The sequence below is a fragment of the Centruroides vittatus genome, unplaced genomic scaffold, assembly GCF_030686945.1.
Source record: "Centruroides vittatus isolate TY-2023 unplaced genomic scaffold, ASM3068694v2 contig_979, whole genome shotgun sequence".
NCBI classification, from domain to species: domain Eukaryota; kingdom Metazoa; phylum Arthropoda; class Arachnida; order Scorpiones; family Buthidae; genus Centruroides; species Centruroides vittatus.
The window spans coordinates 2,073,993-2,094,493 of NW_027122650.1; the positions used below are offsets into that span (position 1 = coordinate 2,073,993).

At 29.1% G+C, this 20,501-nt stretch overlaps 1 protein-coding gene across 6 annotated transcripts in view; it reads right to left on the reverse strand.

Annotated features, from left to right (window-relative positions):
• Nucleotides 1-19,393, reverse strand: part of LOC136985830 (C-Jun-amino-terminal kinase-interacting protein 4-like) — a 150,216-nt gene extending 130,823 nt beyond the window's left edge. For all 6 annotated transcript variants that reach the window (XM_067283198.1, XM_067283197.1, XM_067283195.1 and 3 more), the window contains exons 1-2: nucleotides 18,884-19,393; nucleotides 9,530-9,650 (exon numbers count right to left, since the gene is read on the reverse strand). In XM_067283198.1, the coding sequence (XP_067139299.1) occupies nucleotides 9,530-9,650; nucleotides 18,884-19,198 (436 nt within the window). In that variant the 5' untranslated portion in view covers nucleotides 19,199-19,393. The remainder of the gene's footprint in view (nucleotides 1-9,529; nucleotides 9,651-18,883) is intronic.
• Between the last annotated feature and the right edge of the window lie 1,108 nt (nucleotides 19,394-20,501).

A 20,501-nucleotide genomic window follows, 5' to 3' on the forward strand; every position in this document is an offset into this window, starting at 1 on the left:
GAAAGAATATCCTTACATTGTGTCCAATCTGGTGGAAGTTGCTTTGCAGATTAAACAGCATTGGCAACTTGGATGGCATCTATATCACAGTACGTGACTTTGAGTCCACGTTCCCTTCTATTTGTATAGAGCCGTGGTTTTTTTGTGAATTGCGGGACTTTCTCATTTGTAACGTCAATGACTCTTCCAAACACATTTCCAACATATTGGAGTTAAAACACTTTATATGTCAATCAACCTTTTTTGTATTTGAAGGGGCTATTTTCTCCTGGAAAGGGAGTACCCATGGGTAGTCCCAGCTCAGGAATGCTTTGTGAATTAGTGGTGAGGTGCCTTGAACAATATGTCTTACCTTGTGTTAACAATGATATTATGTTATATGCAAGATATGTTGATGTTGTGTTGATTATTTGGAAGAAAAACCAAACCTGTCTGCATTCATCAAGGCTTTCAATGATAATGCTTATGGCCTCTCTTTGTGGGTAAAGCAACAAAACTGCACCCAAGTACACTTTCTAGACATTACAACATGATCGGTTGAGAACAAAAATGTTCCATAAAAAGCTCTTCTGCTCTTCATCCATGCAAAATGACATGATCCTTTCAATTGTAAGATCTCTGTCTTTAAGGCCCATGTAAGGACTGATACCCATTGTTTGATGGTGAAGGATAGGAAAATAGAGCTGAATAACATTTCAAGCATAACCAGGCAACACAGACACTCTGCACACCTTATCAATGTTCTTACTGTATGCCAAGAACATCCAATAGAACCATAACAATCAAAAGACTGGTCCTTTTTACTTGTTACTTATAATAAGGTCCTTGCTGGCATCTACAAAGAAATATCCTGCTTATGAGTAACTGAATCACTTACAGGAGATCTCCTATTGTTTTTTCTAGTATTAGAAATGATAAGGACCAATTGCAGAAAAATTGCATACCAGGAGGCTATACTATCTCTGTACATAAACATAGAGTGACGTGTCCATGTGAATATATTGGAGCTACTGCTCATGGTCTAAAAATGAGGATCAAGGAGCATAAATACACAATTTTCAGAAAGGTCTTTCCACTATAGCATTAGCTTCTTTCACTGCTGATAATGATGTGCAGTTAAATTTGAAGATGCCCAGTTATTACAATGTTGTGATGACCTGGCCAACTTGAAATATCTTGAAAGACTAGAAATATTCAAAGCATTTAAAAGGACAGCAATTAATTTTAAGAAAATGGACTCATTAACAACCATGTGGAGGATGTGCTTTGACTTACAATAGGTCTTGAATTAAGTTTTGATTTTATATTTTGTATATTTTTATATTAAACCAGGTATTTTTTAAAATTGTTATCCAGTTTGATGAAACTTGTTAAATATGACATTGAGCATGCGTGTATTTTCACAACATTCAAAACTTTTACATTTTGTTCTTTTTAAAACACACATTAGTTCTAAACCTTATGATGACTATTAAAATTGGAGAAAACATTTGTTTTTCATTTAATTAAATCTAATTCATGCTGGTTGTCAGTAATTAAGTCTTTTATTGCTTTATACCAATAATTTCATGGCGATTGTATTATTTTAATCCCTCCACTTTTAGAAAGTACTGTACATATAATATATATAATCATATTTTATATTATTTAACATAATGTAAGATTTTATAAACTTCTTAATTGAAACAGTACAGCCACATGTAAAGAATGAAAAGTTTTTATTAATAATAGATTCATGTGGTGGTCAAATTCTTAAATATATGACAAAATTTTTGTAGATGACAAACATATTTCATCTTGCCAATTAAAAATTATCCCACTGAAATATACTCCTATTTGTCAGCCTTCTGATGATTATTTTAATAGACAGGTTAAAAATTTCAAAAAATTAAAAAATTGTAGCTATCTTCTCAAAATCAATAGAAAAATAACCAATTATGAAAATAATGTTAAAGTACAATCTCTAATTCACAACCAGTTGAGTGCATCAGTTTTTTGTGATATGTTTAAGTATGCATGGTTTGCATCTTAAATAACACATGAAAGAAATATTTTCAAAAACATTAATGAAGTTTATTTTCCACCATTTGTTGTTAAAACAAAATGGAAAGACTGTGCAAATGAAGTAGCAATGATTATATGTGCATGGTGCAATGATCCATTATGTTTTAACTATTTTTATGATAAATACCATTCAAAATGCTGTCATATTATTGTGAAATAGTCATTGTATTATTTATTGCATATACAATACATTTTTTGTAGAAAAAACTTTAAATTGTAACAAAAAAATTTTTAAATTCCTGATATTTTATAATGAATAACGAATTTTACATTCAATAATAAAAAATGGCATAAAAATTTTACCCAACAAATTTAAAAATGATAAGATAAAATTATAAATGTAATGAGCAATTATTTATTGTGACATTGCAATGCTGAGCTGCAATTCTTAATTTATTTAATTTAAAATATATGTTCTCCATCTCAAATTTGTTGTGCCTTGTCCCTGTACATCATACTTTTCATGATAACAGTCACACTGGTCATTTATGTAACTTCATTCAGGAGAAAATTTTTTAATCGAATTCACATGACTTCCAATCTAGACCAGAAGTTTATATATAGTTAATTGGGGCCTCCTGCCCATAAGCTTTCCATGTCTGGTCTTGATTTTCATCTATCTAACACTGTTCTCGAAATTAAGGAAGGACAGACAGTAGGAATTTATAGGTCTACAATTTTTTCAAATTGCAGCCCAAGAAAACCTAGTATACAGGAATCAAATTCAAAAACAAAAGCTCTGCATGTAATGCCTTAACCAATCATGCCATCAATAAAATCCAATTCCTGAATTCAGGAAATAGCTTCTATTGATGACTGTAGAAAACTTCTGTTGAAATTTTCTCGAGAATGTTTGAATAGTAGTTTGAATACCATTGACTTTGGTAGAATTTAAGTACAAGTAAAGACAACATCAATGAGTATTAAGATTCTACTATGCTTTATACAGGTACTCCTCACTTTACAACCGAGTTCCGTTCTGGCGACTACGTCGTTAAGCGAATTGGTCAATAAGCGAGGAGCTTGCACCGGGAATATAGGATCGTTGTAAAGTTATACAAATGATGCAACAAACTTCAAATTTATTCATAAAATGACTATTATAGTATGCTATTAGCCTATTATAGTACTATAAGACTATTTTAGTACGCGCAAGCCTATTATAGTACACTTAGTGCGCATGTCACCATTCACCACTGACCGACACTCAAGCTGAGAAAGGAGATTTCCTGAATTGCAGGTCAAAACTCTACTGGTCGTAAGTGTGAGTGGTCATTAAGCAGATAGGTCATAAAGTGAGGAGTACCTGTATATATGTTACGCTCAAAGACTGAAATCGCTCATTGAGCAAAAAAAAGGCCATGAAGCGAAATTCACATCGTGGCTTTCATGATATTTGACCATGACATGTTGTGGTGATTAAAAAAAGCCATGACGCGTTCTGAACGTTCTGAGCTGATGCAACCATGATAGAAGATCATGGTTGCATCAGCTCAGAATACAGTGGTTTGTAACTTTAAAATATGGATTCTAGACTTGAAACATTTTTATTTACAAATTTTAATGTTGAACAACATTAGTTTTATAAGTTTTCCTAGAAATTAAATTTTTGTACTTAAAAAAATTTTAAAGAAATAAAATGTATGGAGAAAAAAACACATTTGTTTCTTTTGTTTTGCTAAAAAGTGCTAAAGGTCTAACTACATATACTTGTAGGTGCTTGATATACTATATACAATGAAATAAAAATACTTTGTAAACATTTTTATCATGCTCCACTATAGTGTTGAAGTGCTTATGTTAGGACTTTTGTGTGTCTGTCAGATGTTATATATCCATTATGTTCCATTCAATCCATTTACTCTGCATGTACACGTGTATGCACAAAAGGGAACCGAACATTTTTCTTTAAGGTCACTGTAATCTATAGTAAAAACTACATGGTTCCTCTGGAATCTATAAACCACATCCCTTACTGTATATTCAGTGAAAAATTCTTCTGAACTACTACTTAATTCCAAAAATTTATAAAATTTATTTTAAACAAAATTAATATTTGATTTGCTTTTGTGGAGTGTGATATCAGATCAGCTTGACCAACCTTGTTCTTTTTGTGAGGTGTTAGACTTTTGTGCAAATTGTACTTTGTTAACTAAGCCTAAGATTGCACGTTTTTAAGAATTTTTAAAATTGCAAATTTATTTTTTTCTAACTTCCTTAAAAAATGATACCGCTTTCTGAAATTGCATCTCAACAAAGGAAGTATCAACAAAAATTCATAGATTGGGCAATTCATTTAAAAGCCTGTTTGAATTTTCTTAATTTGGTAATGGAAAATTATTTTTTCAAGTAATAGTGGTCAGAAGATATAAAAAGACCCTCCTTTGGAAGAAGATGGTTAGTGAAGTGAAACCCCATTGTTAAATTCCATCACAGCACCTTTTCCTTGTCATTTACTGTTGTACATATATTCAGTTTGTTTCAATAAATAGATGTAGTGCTCAGACTCTCCCATTTTCACCAACTATCCTCTCTTGCTTTATTTTTCCCCTTCACCCACTACCTTCTACTACTTAACCTTGTACTCTCTCCTCTGTTAAGAAATATCTTTGAGTGGTCCTGGCATTTCTGCCCTATTAATGCTACTATACTAAGAAGACTAGGCAGAATCTTGCAAGTGTCAACTAACTGTCGAACAACCTGTTTCACTGAAAACTGTCGGTCTCCCATTGCAAATTGCAATGTGTATTGTATTCATAGTGGTCCCCCATATCTAGAGCTCTTTTGTTTAGTATGCATTGTATTACCATGTATATATCCTTCTCTAGAGAGAATTTTTGGTCCCCATTGCAAGTTGCAATGTTTCATATGTTTGTTCACCTACCGCTAGTTTGGCATGATTTTGTGTTGTCAAATTTTTTTTGTAACATGCGTGGTGTTTTTTTGACATGTTCATTGTTTTATGCCCTGTGTTAATGGTCATGTCAGTCTCCCATTGCAAGTCGCAATGTTTTGTTTATTCAGTTTGTGAGTGTCCCTCGCTTAAGTCACTTCTGTAACATGGACATCTATTCTGTTTGTACTGTACATATTGTTATATTGTTTATTGTCTTGTCATTAGGAACTTTGTCAAGACAATAAACACCATTGCAAGTACATAACTTATATACAATATCCATTGCAAGTGTGACTGTAGGGCTGGTATCTCTTTAATACCGCATCAGGATGACACCACTGTATCCTTAGATTGATACAGAGAATCGTAAAATTGCGTGAGCAGTTACGTATGGGTTAGACCCGGAATGAAGCAAGTGGAGAGGATGACGGAAGGAATGCACTCAGAGATTTTTATATATAAAAATATACCCGTTTATTTACCCATATATCCAATTAGATACAAAACGGTTACTTTACAGAGAGATTGATAAGATACATGACTCACGATCGCAAGCGTAAATTCTACACAGATTAGAGAAAGAGCTTACAGATATTTGCGGGTAGGATAAATACCTTAGGATATATGCTGATCGTATCGACAATTGTCTGATAGATGATATAATATCGTCTATTCTAGATTTCAGTCTAAATGTAGATTAATCCAATTGTCCTAGATTTCAATTCAATTGTACGCTAGTCCGAGGAGGATGAACAGAGGAGGAGCAGCTTGACGACGATGGGTAAATCCGAACAGGGACACACACACACACACACAGTCAAATGACAACTTCTCCTGTCTTACTCATCGTACACGCTTTTTATGTGGAGAGGTGTTTTGCAGGCACTTCCTTGATTTCGTCAGAGGAGATGATCTTCTTGGACCAATAAAGTGATGGGTGACATAGTCGTGACACACTCAACTTGTGGGAATCGAGTTTAAACCAATCTTATCAGAAAGTTTTATCAGTTGATTTCCCATTAACTAACCCTTTTTGGTCTACTTCGTTCCGTTTTTGTATAAAATGTAGTTAAATATTTTGATTAAGATTATATAATGATATTAAAAGATTATAAAATTATATAAAGATGTTAAAGTTCACAATATAAAGATCCCGATCTTCACACAAGTATAATGGGTATTGTAAATAAGTTATGTTTGCATGCCAATCATTTAGGGCACTTCTGTAATTCTTAACTACTGTTCCACAACTGAATGTAAATTTTTAATTTTGCTTTAAATAAAAGCATTACAGGCACCCTTGGGACTTCCATTTCCTCCCCTTTTCTATCCTTCTTTATAATTTCACCTTCAGTCTTTTCCTCTAAATCATCTTTCTTCTCCATTTTCACACCAGGCAATACCTTTGAGTAGCTCTGGTTTCATCCCCTATCTGCTAAAAGTAAAATGTTGGCACATACTACTCAATCATTACAACCTCTACATGGCATATTGCTAAGGAGTCAATTTGTGTCCTACAATAAGATTTTCCATAGTGAATACATCTCCACAAATTAGATCAAAATTCCTATTATTTAATGACTTTCCATTGTAGATATCAAGTAATTTGGACTAAATGTAGATAATTAAATTGTCATCTTGTATGAATTTACTAGTTAGAATTTAATTAATTATTTAGCAATGAAATATAATTGAAGGTTTTGGAAAAAATTTTAAAAATATATATTAGTATAAATGTAGTATCACTGAAAGAGATCACATATTACATAGAGGACAGCACATTTCATTCAATTTTAAAGTAAAAAACAACATAAACAAAAGCATATGACAAAAAAATATTTTTTCTTCAAGTACAAGTTACTTAAATGCCAATTCTATGTAATCAAATGATAAATGGGTGTTCTGATCTCCAAAAATATCAAAAATTATAACTAATGATTTTAATAAATAAATGTATTAAAAAATTAATCAAGAATTCAATAATAATGAAGTGATACTGTAAAGTTAATTAATTTGTGTAAATTAGTATGACAACACTATGCACAAAAAAAATAATTGTAAAGTTAAGATAATTCTTTAATTGATTTAGTGTTCATTAAAGATTTTTCTTCTGTTAGATTTCTTCTCTAAGCAGCTTAACTAAAACTTTATATTTTTTTTAACTTTTTTAATTTTTATAAAATTAGTTATCTTAATAACTGGAGAAAAAGTTCAGTGCTGGCAAATTAGCTAGTTTTATTAAAGAGCTTTGTGTATTTTTTATAAATTCTGATTAAGACAGTTCTTGTTAAATCAATTAAATAAATTAGCTCATTAATATCAAAACCTAGTAGAGACCCCTTTCTTTATTACAACTTCGAGGACTGATTTTATCTCCTAAACATTTTTATGAGGTGAAATCAGTCCTCAAAATTGGACAAGAAGGGCTCCAAAATTAAATAAGACCAAAATGCATTTGGAAAAACAATAAAAGAAGTACCTAACCTGAAAGCTGTTGTGATATTCTACTGAAACCAATTTTCATTCGGATAAAAGAGACATATATTTAAAGAACATTAATACAGCTACCATAATTGATATCTAGAAGAAACATTTATCCGAAACAAACATAAAAGTATTTCAAGCAATACAGACAGATTCTTATTGTGCTAAAATTTCACTAATTTAGTTATTAAGATCCTACACAAGTATGCATTTCACTTGCCATATCACATTAAATTTAATCATTAGTTATAAATTAATTTAATTTAGAATATTCTGAAAAGAAAGATCAGTCTAGAGTGGAACTTGAACCTATAACTCGTGCTTATCTTGTAGATGTGTTATCAGTTATGTGATCTTTGATCGGCGATCTTCTGTCCAATCTTTTCCAGACCAAATAATTTGGAAAATATAATTATAATGATCACTCACTGTGCCAACTATGTACCCGTGACCCTCCAAGGCACTCAACTGACATGATCCATAGAATTTTTAGTCTTTATGCTAGTATGGTATATGTATGTATATACTATATAAATTACATGTAAAACCAAACTCAACATATTTTTGTCTGAAAGATCAAATGGAGACCCAGACAGTATAACTAACAATGTATCTGCATGGTAAGAAACAGTTGTCAGTTCAAGTCTTGCTCCGGGCCAATCATTTCTTCCAGAATATTCTGAATTTTCTGGAAATTATTTTCTGCAAATATTAAAGAAAGTGAAAAAACAATCAAAGATTGATTCTTTCTTCAGCACTATACTAACTTAAATGTTTAAATACTGTAACTGCTTACTATGTTTTCCAGTTTCATAATTTTTTGAACAGATGTAAACTGTAAACATATATAATTTGTTATACTAAATTACAACACATCACACTGAGAATTATTGGTTCTGTGTACGTTGTTATTTTGTTATACATATATTCATATTCTAAATGTTTAATGTTTGATACAATATTTATCTGAGTATTTAGTATCCCAATGTATCCCATCTGTAATGTTTTCAATACACATGTAATGACAGTATTTTCTTATTAAAACATTGTTAGTTGTATAATATTGCATACTAAGTTTTATCTCTATAACATGTGATGACCACCTCTATATGTTGGCAAGTTCTACCTTTGGTAGTAAACATATACAGAAATTCCACAGTATTTTTATTAAGCTTAGTCATATACAAAATATTTTTAATTTGTATTTGAAAAATTTCAGTTTTAATTAATTTGTGTCACAAAATATAAATTAGTTATGTGAAAGTGATTCAATATCATATAATTCAAACTTTAAACAAAATACAGTCAAACCTCAGTTTTCAAACTTAATTCATTCTTAAAAGTTGTTTGAAAACTGATTGTTGTCAAACCAAAATAAATTTACCCATAGGAAACAATATAAAATGGATTAATCCGTTCATGATTTCAAAACATAAAGCCTTCTTTTAGTCTTTTTAGGTGTAAAAATGCCTACAAATGCAATGTAATATTATATATAATATATATATATATTATTAGATATTAACATTATAATGTATAATATTATTTTAATAAATTTTTGTTATTTAATTTAACTTACGCATATTTAAACACAAATTCTTGAATACCATTTATATAACATGAATGTCAGTTAACAGTTTTTATTAATTTAATTTAAATTTAACTGTGGCACATACTGAAAAACGGTAGTAGGATTTTTCCTGCATGCTCATTGAAATCTAATTTAAATAGCAACATCATTGATGATTCATATTGTGATGTCTAATGATGTCAGGTGATCTCGGTGCCACTAACTTCTGAATCAGTGGTCCTATCGTTGATTGGTTGGCCGTTGACTTTCTTTAACATAGAAAGTATAGGGAGTTGACAATCTCTCTCTCTAATCTGTAGCCTGCTCTTGCTACATAGCTTGTTTGGCAGGCAAGTTATTGTAAGGCAAGCAGAGCAAATATGAGTTCAAAATTTTGTTTCTGAACTGAACTGTTCAAAAAGCAAGGCATTCGAAAGCCACGGTTTGACTGTATAATATAATTTACTCTTAAAACTAATTTTTCTATTCTTTCATTAAATGTATAATTTATTTACCATGATCATTAGAGTTTTTAGCTTTTAATTCAAGCATCCGAACAATTGATTCTAAGCTTTCAACTTTTCCTTGCAAATCTCTTTTATCATCCTCTACAGAATATTCCATTTCAAGAAGTCTCTGTTAAAATAATTAAATATGATAAACTATAAAATATTAAACTAATTAAGTATCATCAAATAATATAAATTTTATATCACTAAAATATGAATAAATCAATAGAACTATGATTAATTAATTAATGTTGTAAATATTATATAACTAAATATATTTAGTTAACCAACAGCCTCTGACATTCAAATACTTCATCAGAAATCTTGAAATAGTAAAGATCTGCTAATATTTTATATAAAAATATTTTTACCTAGAAAAATTTTTTAATGAAAATAAATGTTTTTGACAATATTTAACAAGTCACCTTCAGATTACATGCATGCATTATAAAAAAATGCAACTGTAATTTAGATAAAAAATACAGATGCATTTGAACAATCTTTTTTTATCATCTATCTAGTGAAAATGGAACCAAATAAACTTGTCCCATTTTTCCTTGTTCCTAGTTTTGTTTGCCATATTTGTTCAGTCCAGTTTCTTGTCAGGTTTGTTTAATATCCTCTTTGATCTTATCTATCCAACATGTATTTTAGATTTTTTGTGATATTTATTGTGGGATCCTATGCTGAGTTAAAATTGTTCTTGTGTTTCAGGTTTTCACAAGTTTGACTGTTGTCAAACCTGCAAACAGGCATGCCAGATGGTTGAAGATAGTTATGACCAAATATATATGATAAATTGGCCAAATTTTTCCAAAAAAACAGAAATTATAAAACATTGGAAAACACAAAAAAAAAAAAATTTTATTTAATAAATCAATTAGAACAAAAATAACTCAACTCATACATTTCTATATATATATGTATATATATATATATATATATATATATATATCAGTATATATATTATATATGATTATAGAAACATCATTATGTCAGTTTTTTCTTCATATGCATCTGCTACACTTTACTGTGAAGTAGATGCAACTGCATTTCCACTGTTGTGTGCATAAAGTATGTCTGATTTGAAATTAATTAACACTGTATCTGTATTTTACAGATCCTTGCAGCATATGGAATTTTCAATAAAGTGTGCCTTGATTCAAATAATTGTAACTAGAAGATGAAATTGAAAACTGTTTCTTGATTTTGTTCTGACTGCAGTTATAGGAGAAAATATTCATTCAACAACAGCATTGCTTACTGGAATTACAAGACAATCAAGTGCATATTCTGCTAATTGTTTAAAATTTTGGTGATGATAGAGAGCAAGCCAAAATTTGATCATGTCTTAAAATTGTGGTTTTCACAAACATTTTCTGCTGTCCAATCTATTACACTAATGTTCCTATGATGTTGCTCAATTTCATCAAAATTATTTATAGTTAAATATAGAATAGGTAAATCTGAAACTCCTCTTTTGGTGTTTGACTTACACCACTGATTCCAAGTGTATGTGATCAGCCTGGAGAGTAGATGTACTTTCAAAGGAATGAGTGCACTAAACAATATAGGAGTAAGTAGTATTTTGGTTTCAGAAAACAGTTGCTTTTGCAGAAGACATATGTATAACCCATTCTCATTACATATTGTGCCTGCTTGTGTTATGGTGGATGTGTGGAAAAGATGTAAGTAATCCTTTAGTTTTCACTTTAATTTTGACCTTTTTTTACCTTACTTTTGTTAGTAAACATTAAGAATTAAAAAATATATTTATTTTTGAATCAAAGCAAACATTTATTTTATATTATAAATAATTGATAAATTATAAGTTACAACTATTACGTTTTTGTTTTTTATTTTATATTTTTTACTAAGAGGAATAAATTGGATCATTTTTATCACTGACTTGTACAACTTTTATGCTTTTAATTGCAAGTATGATATTTTTATAGGTTCATCTGACTAGAAGACATGCCTTGCATTCTTCAAGATCTTTCAGAAGAGGAGAAGCAAAATACCAAAACTACTATAGAAGATGAAAATAGTGTGGAAAAAATTTTAGAAAGTGATCATGAAAGTGAATCTGAATATGTTTGAAATGACAATTTGAATAGTGTGCAAAGTAGTGATATATTGTATTTTTTTTCCTCTATTATTCTTATTACTTTTTCTCGTATTGTTTTTTCCCTATTATTCTTATTGCAAAAGAACTTCTGAACAAATACAGGATGAAATATACTTCATCACACAAAAAAACCTTTAAAATGGTAAGTAATGCATGTTTATACAAAAGCTAACGTTTTCAACCCCATCGAAGTCTTCCTCAGGCAAAGTTCATACAAAAAAGACCCCAATGGGGTTGAAAACGTTAGCTTTTGTATAAACATGCATTACTGGATTTTAAAGGTTTTTTGTATGATGAAGTATTCTTATTGCTTTTTCCCGTATTGTTTTTTGCATACATATTTTCAAATAAATAATTATAATGTATAATAATGAAGAAAAACGATGGTAAATACTATTTAATTTAAAAGCAAAAAACTGTCCATCTCTAGCAAGGGTTGCATCTGCTCATTATAAAATACAGATTGCACCTGACAAAATATTAAACATGGCTGCCAGATATGCCACAGATATACCTCTTTCATGCTTGGTGATAAGTTCCTTTTTCAAGCCTTCCTCTTACTAGTTAGACTTGGTTGCTTCCACATTCTTGGATGCCATGATTAATAAGTAAAGGTGATATTAGGTTAAACAAAGATTTTACATATTTTTAACAGTTGTTGTTACTTAACATAAATGTTTGATTTAATTGTAACAGTTGTAAATTTTAACATGTTATTGATAATTTGAGATTATGTTTTTTGCAGAAGCTTATTTTGTGCTTTGAGTGCATTTTTTATTCCATGAGCAGTTCAAACCTTGAAGCATCATTCAAACTAAATGATGCTTCAAGGTCTGAAGCAAGTTTTTGTTGAATTTGGTGTTTGAACTCTGAAGCATTTGAAGTTAGAGTCATTCAAAATACAAACTACCACTATACTGTTAAAAGTATTGTGGGAGATTCATTATTACAAACTAATGAAAACATATACAAAAGATGTGCACTTAAATGTTCATGTCATCACATTTTATGCTTTATAATATTTACTTCAGGTTGGATATAAAATCAAAATGTTGATTCAAGATACTTTGTACATGCATATTAAAGAAGGACATTCTAATAAGTTACATGCTACTTTCCTTTATTACTGTAACCATTTTTATGTGTTTCAGTTTAAAACAAATATAGTTGCTTCCTGGTGAAACGAACGGCTCTGTTTAAACACATCATCCTCACCTTACCAAGGAGAGGCTCGTGTCATTTTTCCGTATCCATCTTCCTGCTGGGAGTGAGCCTCTCCTTGGTAAAGTGAGGATGATGTGCTTAAAACAAAAACAAATAGTTGGAAAATTACTAGAATTTACATATCTTGATTAGATTTTCAGTCCTAAGTCACTTTTCTTGGTTTCTTACTAGGGAAATTTCTTATTAAATATGATATTCTTATTATACAAAAGAAAATCATATTTAATAACAAATTTCCTCAGTAACAATTTACGTTTTCCTAAAGTTTCTCTACTTCTTGTTTTCTCCTCTTCTTCAGTTTGAACTTTTTCACACCTTTAAACATACCCTGAGCAAGATGGATTTCTACAACACTGTTTTGTTTAATTGCCTTTTGTAATCAAGTACTGGCTTCTTGAAACATTTTAGCCTTTGTTTTTCTTTTATTCTCTTCTTTCTTCTTTTTTTGTTTCAGCTCAGCTTCAAGTGTTTCAGTTTTCTTTCTCTCCTGTTCAAGTATCTCTTTCTTTTATTCTTCTTTTCTTTCCCTTCATTCCTGTTCTTTCTTTTATATTTCTTCTTCTTTCAATTTATTTTGTATCTCTAAAAAAGCTTTGTAACTAGCATGTACATTGTGGGCTAAATCAAGTAATTTTTTATAATCAACACCAAAAAAGGAATTATTGTTGTAAATACAAAGCCCATCTTTTTCTAATTTCATCCAACGATAAATTTAGTAAAAGATCATCAATTGTTCTGACATTGCTGCTGTTTTCTGTAAGAATCCATCTAGAAATGGGGAAACCTTTTTTGACACTGGCATTGCCATGGGAAAGAGCAAACAATGCTTTGACTATGTTAGACATGCTTGGATATTTTTGCATTCCAGCAGAATTCTGCAACCCAAAGTGTTTCCAGTAATGGTCAGTTCTATTAGCTTCCTTCTGATCAGCTAATTCAGGCTTCAACTGAAGTAGCTTCTACTCATCAAGTAAGATGTCCATTGAAACATCAAATGGTAAGCATTTTGCAACCCTGGTTGTCTGTAAAACTTCTCTGTAAAATTCTTTCACATCACCAATCATATGTTTAATTTATGTAATTTAAAATATGTGCTCTCCACTTCAAATTAGTAGTGGCTTGTCCCTGTATATCATACTTTTCCTATAACAATAGAGTTATGCCAGTCATCTATCTAACACCCTTCAGGAGGAAATTTTTGAATTGAAATAACATGACTTCCAGTTTGCATCAGAAATTCTTATATAGTTAATTGGAACCTCCTGCCCCTAAGATTGCCATATCTGGGTCACGTCTTTCATCTATTATAACTCCATTCTCAAGATTAAGGAAAGGCAGACAGACAATAGACGGATGGATAGATGACAGTGGGAATTTATAGGTCTACAATTTTTTTAAAATTGAGGCCCAATTACAATCTCCAGTGTGCAGTATTTTTGAATCATATATTTATATCAGTACTAGCAGGATAAAACAAACACACTAGTTTAAACCAGTGTTTCTCAAACTGTGGTCTGCAGGAAGACTTAAATTAATAAAGAGTAAAACTCTGTTCAATGAAGATTCACTTTTAATAGTTTACTTCCAATTTAACTGTTTCCATATGTATTCGAAACAAGCTTTTAGATTTATTATAAACAATACAGTATGTCTCAAATGTTGGTAATACCCATGCAAGTTTAAAAAAACATTAGGCCTATATAACTTAGTGGTCTGTAGAATTTTTCCAGACATTTTACGGGTCCTTGGGCTTAAAAAAGTTGAGATATGCTGATTTAAACAATTCTAAATTTTGAAAATTTTAAATTTACAAATTGTTAGATGATTCTCTCATTCTTTAACTAGATAACATTTTGGCATGGTGAACCTAATAATTCTTTTATGTTAGACATAGAAAAAAGTTTTACAATTTCATTAACATAGTAAATTAAATCAAAAGTAATATATTTGTAGTTACAAAAAAGTTAATACAGGTTGAGAATCTTTTATCTGAAACTCCAAAAACCAAATGGAATTATGTGATAAAAATTACACAAAAAACTGGGAATGTTCCAATGTTAAAAAAATGTCCCATTTTTCTGAGTGCCCTGCCAAGATTATTTTTCTGGCTGCTCAGCTGAATTTCATTGGAAGTATATTCCTCAAGTGTAGTTCATAGTTGGATCTCAACTTTAACATATATTTAGCAGAACACATCCAAGATTTAAACAATTGTGTTCTTTAAATCAGATTAATTAAACCTCTATGTAAAGGTATCTAAAATTATTTTAACATATCTATGTGAATATCTTTTAAAATATTTTCACATGTCTACAGTAAGGTAAAAATTTTTAAACTTTTTTTTAAAGTCTTTAAAAAACCATTTTCACATAAATGTGTAAAAATTTCAATTTTTTGGTACAAGAACAGCAAGTACAAAACATTATTTTTATCTGAAATCTAAATTTCATCTTCACATAAAATCTATGTGAATGTAACAGGACAAGGATCATCACCTGTATCCATACATATATAAAATTATTAAAAATATATATGAAATTATTTTCAGGTTTAAGTAAAACTTCTACCCTAAAATGTAAATGAATATCATATTTAGGCTTAGGCCCTATCCCAAAGCTAGCCTGTTTTATAGTTGCAAATAGGGTTTCTCATTTCCCAGTCCTTTGCTTGTCCTGGGATTTCCAGAAAAAAGTGATCTGTTTCCGGGATATAATTAATTATTTTTAAGATATAAAATAAATCTTGAAATTGAATGATATAATTATTTTTCATTTTTTAATTAATTCAATATGTCCTAACCTCCAAAATAATAATAATAATGCTGTATAAAATATATATTAAAAATTGCCTTTGAGTTATGTAGAAATTTTCACAAAAAGAAAAAATTTATTAAAGTTTGTTGGAAACTGCTTACAAGAAAAAAATACCTTTGAACTGAGTTGAAAATTTAAAGAAAAAATGAACTTAGATCAAACTTCGAACTTATAACATAATTTTCATTTTTTAAATAAAATATAATACAAAATATTATTGTAAATTTTTATAAGATTTTAAAAAGCAAATATAGTCAATATTCCAATCACTCAATCTGATTCTTATTTTAGTAATGAAAAGTCCTGCTACCGAGAATGCCCTTTCCAATTCAATTGATGTGGGTGGAATCATCTTTAATGCATTTTAGAGAAGACAGATGTTATGTATTTTTTCACCTGTAGCCTCAAAGATTTCTAGTCCATTTTCAAGATATATTGCAGTACTTCTTTTGTTCTCTTCAAATCAAGAAGTACTGCAGTACTGCAATACCTCTTGATTTGTCTACCACAGCTGCTTTAATTTGTCAGTTCAACTGTCTTCTAAAAAATTTTGCTTAATATTTATTATAAGTTATTTTATATTATTATCCAAAAGTAATTTTTAATCTTATTTAAATCTATAAATACTAAATTACAACATAAGAATTTTAAATAATATCATGGGATCTTCAAATTATTCACTTTAGAACACAACATAACTCCATCTTTGGACGGTTTCAACCTGAGACAGGCCTGTAAATCAGGCCAAAAACATTTGTTCAGTGTGTAAAGTTAATGCTGGAAACATACAAAAAATGTGTTTGTATAATTTACTTTGTCAGTTTTCACTGATATAATGTTGAGAGTCCTTTGCTAAGTAGTTTAAAATGTCAATCTCAAAATAATTGTATTTTTAGGCTTTGTATCATCTCTATTTCTTAAAACATTTAAAAAGAAACATAAAAAGAAAAAATTTCCTTTCTGTAAATAATTTTTCCTAAATTACAAGTACAGTATATATTAAAGCTAAAATCTTACAAGATGAAAAATGCAGTAATTTCTTTCAAAAGCAAACTACAGCATAATTTAAAAATCATTCTAAACAATCTTTTTATAAATCTGAAAATAATATTTGCAAATCAAAATCTTTTACATTTCAGTTTTAGTTTAACAGATACATTGAAAGTACACAAATTATAAGATTGTACTAAATTTAAAACAGAATTTTTAATTAAATATCAACACAAGTTATATATTTTAAACTATGAATGTAATCAAAAACATTAAACTATTTTAAATTTTATATTTTTAATTGTAAAGCTTCTTGTAACTATAAAGCTTATGTCTTTCAATCATACCTAAAATATTAACTGTAAAACATTAATAGAAAATAAAATTTAATTTTACGGTAACATAATTAATGAGTTTTTATTTCATTTTAATAAATTATATATAGAGTAAACAGTACAAACAATTTATTAAATTACAAATCTAAAAATTATAAATAATAAAACTGTTTTATTAATATTAAAAATGTAAATCAAAAATGATATAAAAATATTCTTATAAATTATCATATAAAGTTATTTATCATCAAAGTTTAATGTTATAAATTAATTAACCATTAACTAATCTTAAACTTATTTAAATATTTTAAACCAATACAGCAAATTCTATTATCTCAAATTCTTAAAGATGAGAAAAATGAATTTTCAATATAAGAAAAATGTGTACTTAGTCAAGACACTAATACATCTTATTTCTTACATTAGTATTACTATCTGTATGACCAAATGCTTACTAGAGTCAAACTGATAAGCTACAGAAAATTAAATATATTCCCAAACATTTTTAGCATTATTGCTCATCTTCAGGAGAGAGCAAATTTTTATGACAAAAAATTACTGCAACTTATTAAAAAAATATATCAAAATTTTCAATGGTTTGGTTTCATTATACTAGTTCCTTTTTTATTTTAAAGTATTTCCCTTTAAGGATGAGTAGCAGTGCTTAAAATTGCTTGAAAATATATTCATTTCAAATAGCCTATAAGTTTAACTCTAATTAAGCATTTGGTTCTACGAATTTAATTGTTTATTGGAATCTGAAATTTCAGAATTAATATGTTACACTAAAATGAAGCAGAGTATTCACAATACAATGAAAATTAAATAGTATATTTTAAAATTAAAAATATGCCAGTTTTGTTTGGTAATTACATATTTATTTTATTATTATTGTTTACACCAGTATTATTGGGATGATTGTATTAAAAATATGCCTATATTTTTATAGATAGTGTGTATCAAAAATTTCTATATTATCTGCAAAATTCCTGATCAAATATTTTTATGACTTTACAATGGTTATGTTAAATGAAATGAATATGATTATTCTAAATAAAAATTAATTTTAATTCATTTTAAATATATCTTCTTAAATTTACAAATAAGCATCTATAACTTGTGAATGTTTCACAATAAAAATTCATAAATAATACATCAACGGATTATTGTTATTGTTTTTAAATAAAACACTAGAAAATATATTTGCACAAATGAACATTTTTAATATCATCAATTATTTAATGTATTAAAATATTATTTAACATTTGTATTCATTTTGTTGAATATAATTAATTTCCTTTTTTTGAAGCCATTCCTTTCAAATTTGAATTTTGCCACTTAAAGATGTAGTTTCTATGTAACCATATTTGGATTACTAATTTATACATTTTCACTTTACCACTGAATACACACATTAAATTCAGTATGTAAGCATATATATAATAAGACATACAAATATAAATTAATTTTCCAAATGAAAATGCATTGTAAAATATCAAATGCATTTACTTAAAATACAAAAATTTTTATAGGAAACCTGTTTTTAAAAAATATTACACAAAATCAATTAAAAAGCTATAAACACAAACTGGCATATAACAAGATTTTATCTTTGCTGGAGAGTATTAATGGCTTCTGCAAATATTTTTATTTACATTATATTTACATATAATCATATTTCAATCTAATTCTATGTATTAATTGCATAGAAATACAGCAAAACAATTACATATTCTCAATCATAGAATACCATATAAAGGGCTTGTAAAATACTCTATAAAGTTTTAATAATTAATTTTATTTTATTTGTAAACAAATCTAACCTTTGATTAAATAATAAAGAAATTAATTATATCAGATTGTATATTACCTGTTCTGTAGCTTTTCTTAGCTGTTTTTCTCTTTCATATTGGGTAACAAGTTGTTCATTATCTTCCCTGAGCAATTCAAGTTCTACTTCATGCTCTTGGTTTTCCATTACAGCCAAATCCAAGTTTTCTAACACATTAACTACCAAAGGCATCAATTCTTTTACGACATCTTCGTCGTATTTACCTATCATTTTCTCAAATTCCTGATATATATTACCAGCTAATGTCTGCACTTTTTCTGACATCACAACAGAATTATCATCACTATTAGTTCCATACACAGTTTCTTGCATCACATCTGTATCCATATCCATGATTACGAATTCAATTTATTCAGCCTGATGTATCTAATTTACAGATAACGTTTCATGATATTTACTTAGTCCAAGAAGTAGAAAAGCAATTCCTACATCGCTCATATATCTTAACTGTGTTAAACATATACATAACTTGTTTTCAAGCCAGGGCAACTAATCAGAAAACACAAGACCGAACGACAACAGTGCCACCTTCTTCTTCTTCTTCTGTACATTAAATATTTTAGTTTTAAAAACAAAATAAATTAAAATTAAGCTTAATTAATTGAGTATTATTATAAAACACAAAGAAGAATAAAATTATATATAAAATATCATCAAATTTACAATAAATATTTCTTATTCTTTCTGTTTAAATAGACATTCTGCCTGCCAGTTCTGCCTATCCATTTTATTTCCAACAGAAACCTGAATTGGATTCCCTCTCGAGAAAAATTCATTTATTTTATTTCTTTATTTTATTCATGATGATGATTGATTTTTATTGATGTGAGGCACCAGAGAAAGACTCCGTGGCAATTCAATTTTTTCGCTTTGGACGGGTTATTTACTCTGCTCTGTAAATGACGGCCGGATGACCAAGCGGTTAAGGTGACAGCTTACCGCTCTGAAGACTCAGAATTGAAAGCAGACGGGTCGAAAAATTCCCAGGAATTTTTCGGGGGTGTCCCGTCCGGATATGTCAGGCTTCGTACCTCACCACCCGGCCGTCCCATTGTGGGCCTGGCCGAATCCATAATAGGCTTGCTAAAAGAGACCCTCAGGGCGGAACGAGTTTTTAAAAAAACTTTGCCTTGTTATCATTAATTTATTCTATCTTAACTTCCTCCAAATTTCGCTATAATTGTACAGAAAAGTAAGTAAATTAAAACAAATGTAATGCATTCAAAACAGAAAATTTGAATATAGTATCAAACTTTTAGACCACGATTACACTATTGTTATATGAATGAACCTAATTAGGAATATTACGAATTTTGTTGATCCATTTTTTGAGATCAATTATATTCCACAGCTACGAGGACAAATATATTGGTGGTTCATTTTCGTATAGAGCAGGGATGGCGAACCTTTTTGAGTCTGCGTGCCATATCGTAAGCATACTTAGCTTTAAAGATGTTAACGCGTGCCAAAGTCTTAGCCTTCGAATAATGATATTTAAAGAAATTAAAAGAATACGCTTTAATTCGAATAAATGTAAAAAATCTGATTGAAAAAAGGATGGTCAGGTGATAAACAGAAAGGATGATTGAAAAAGACAGAAATCATATGATACATTACGTGCCAGATGATTTCTCCG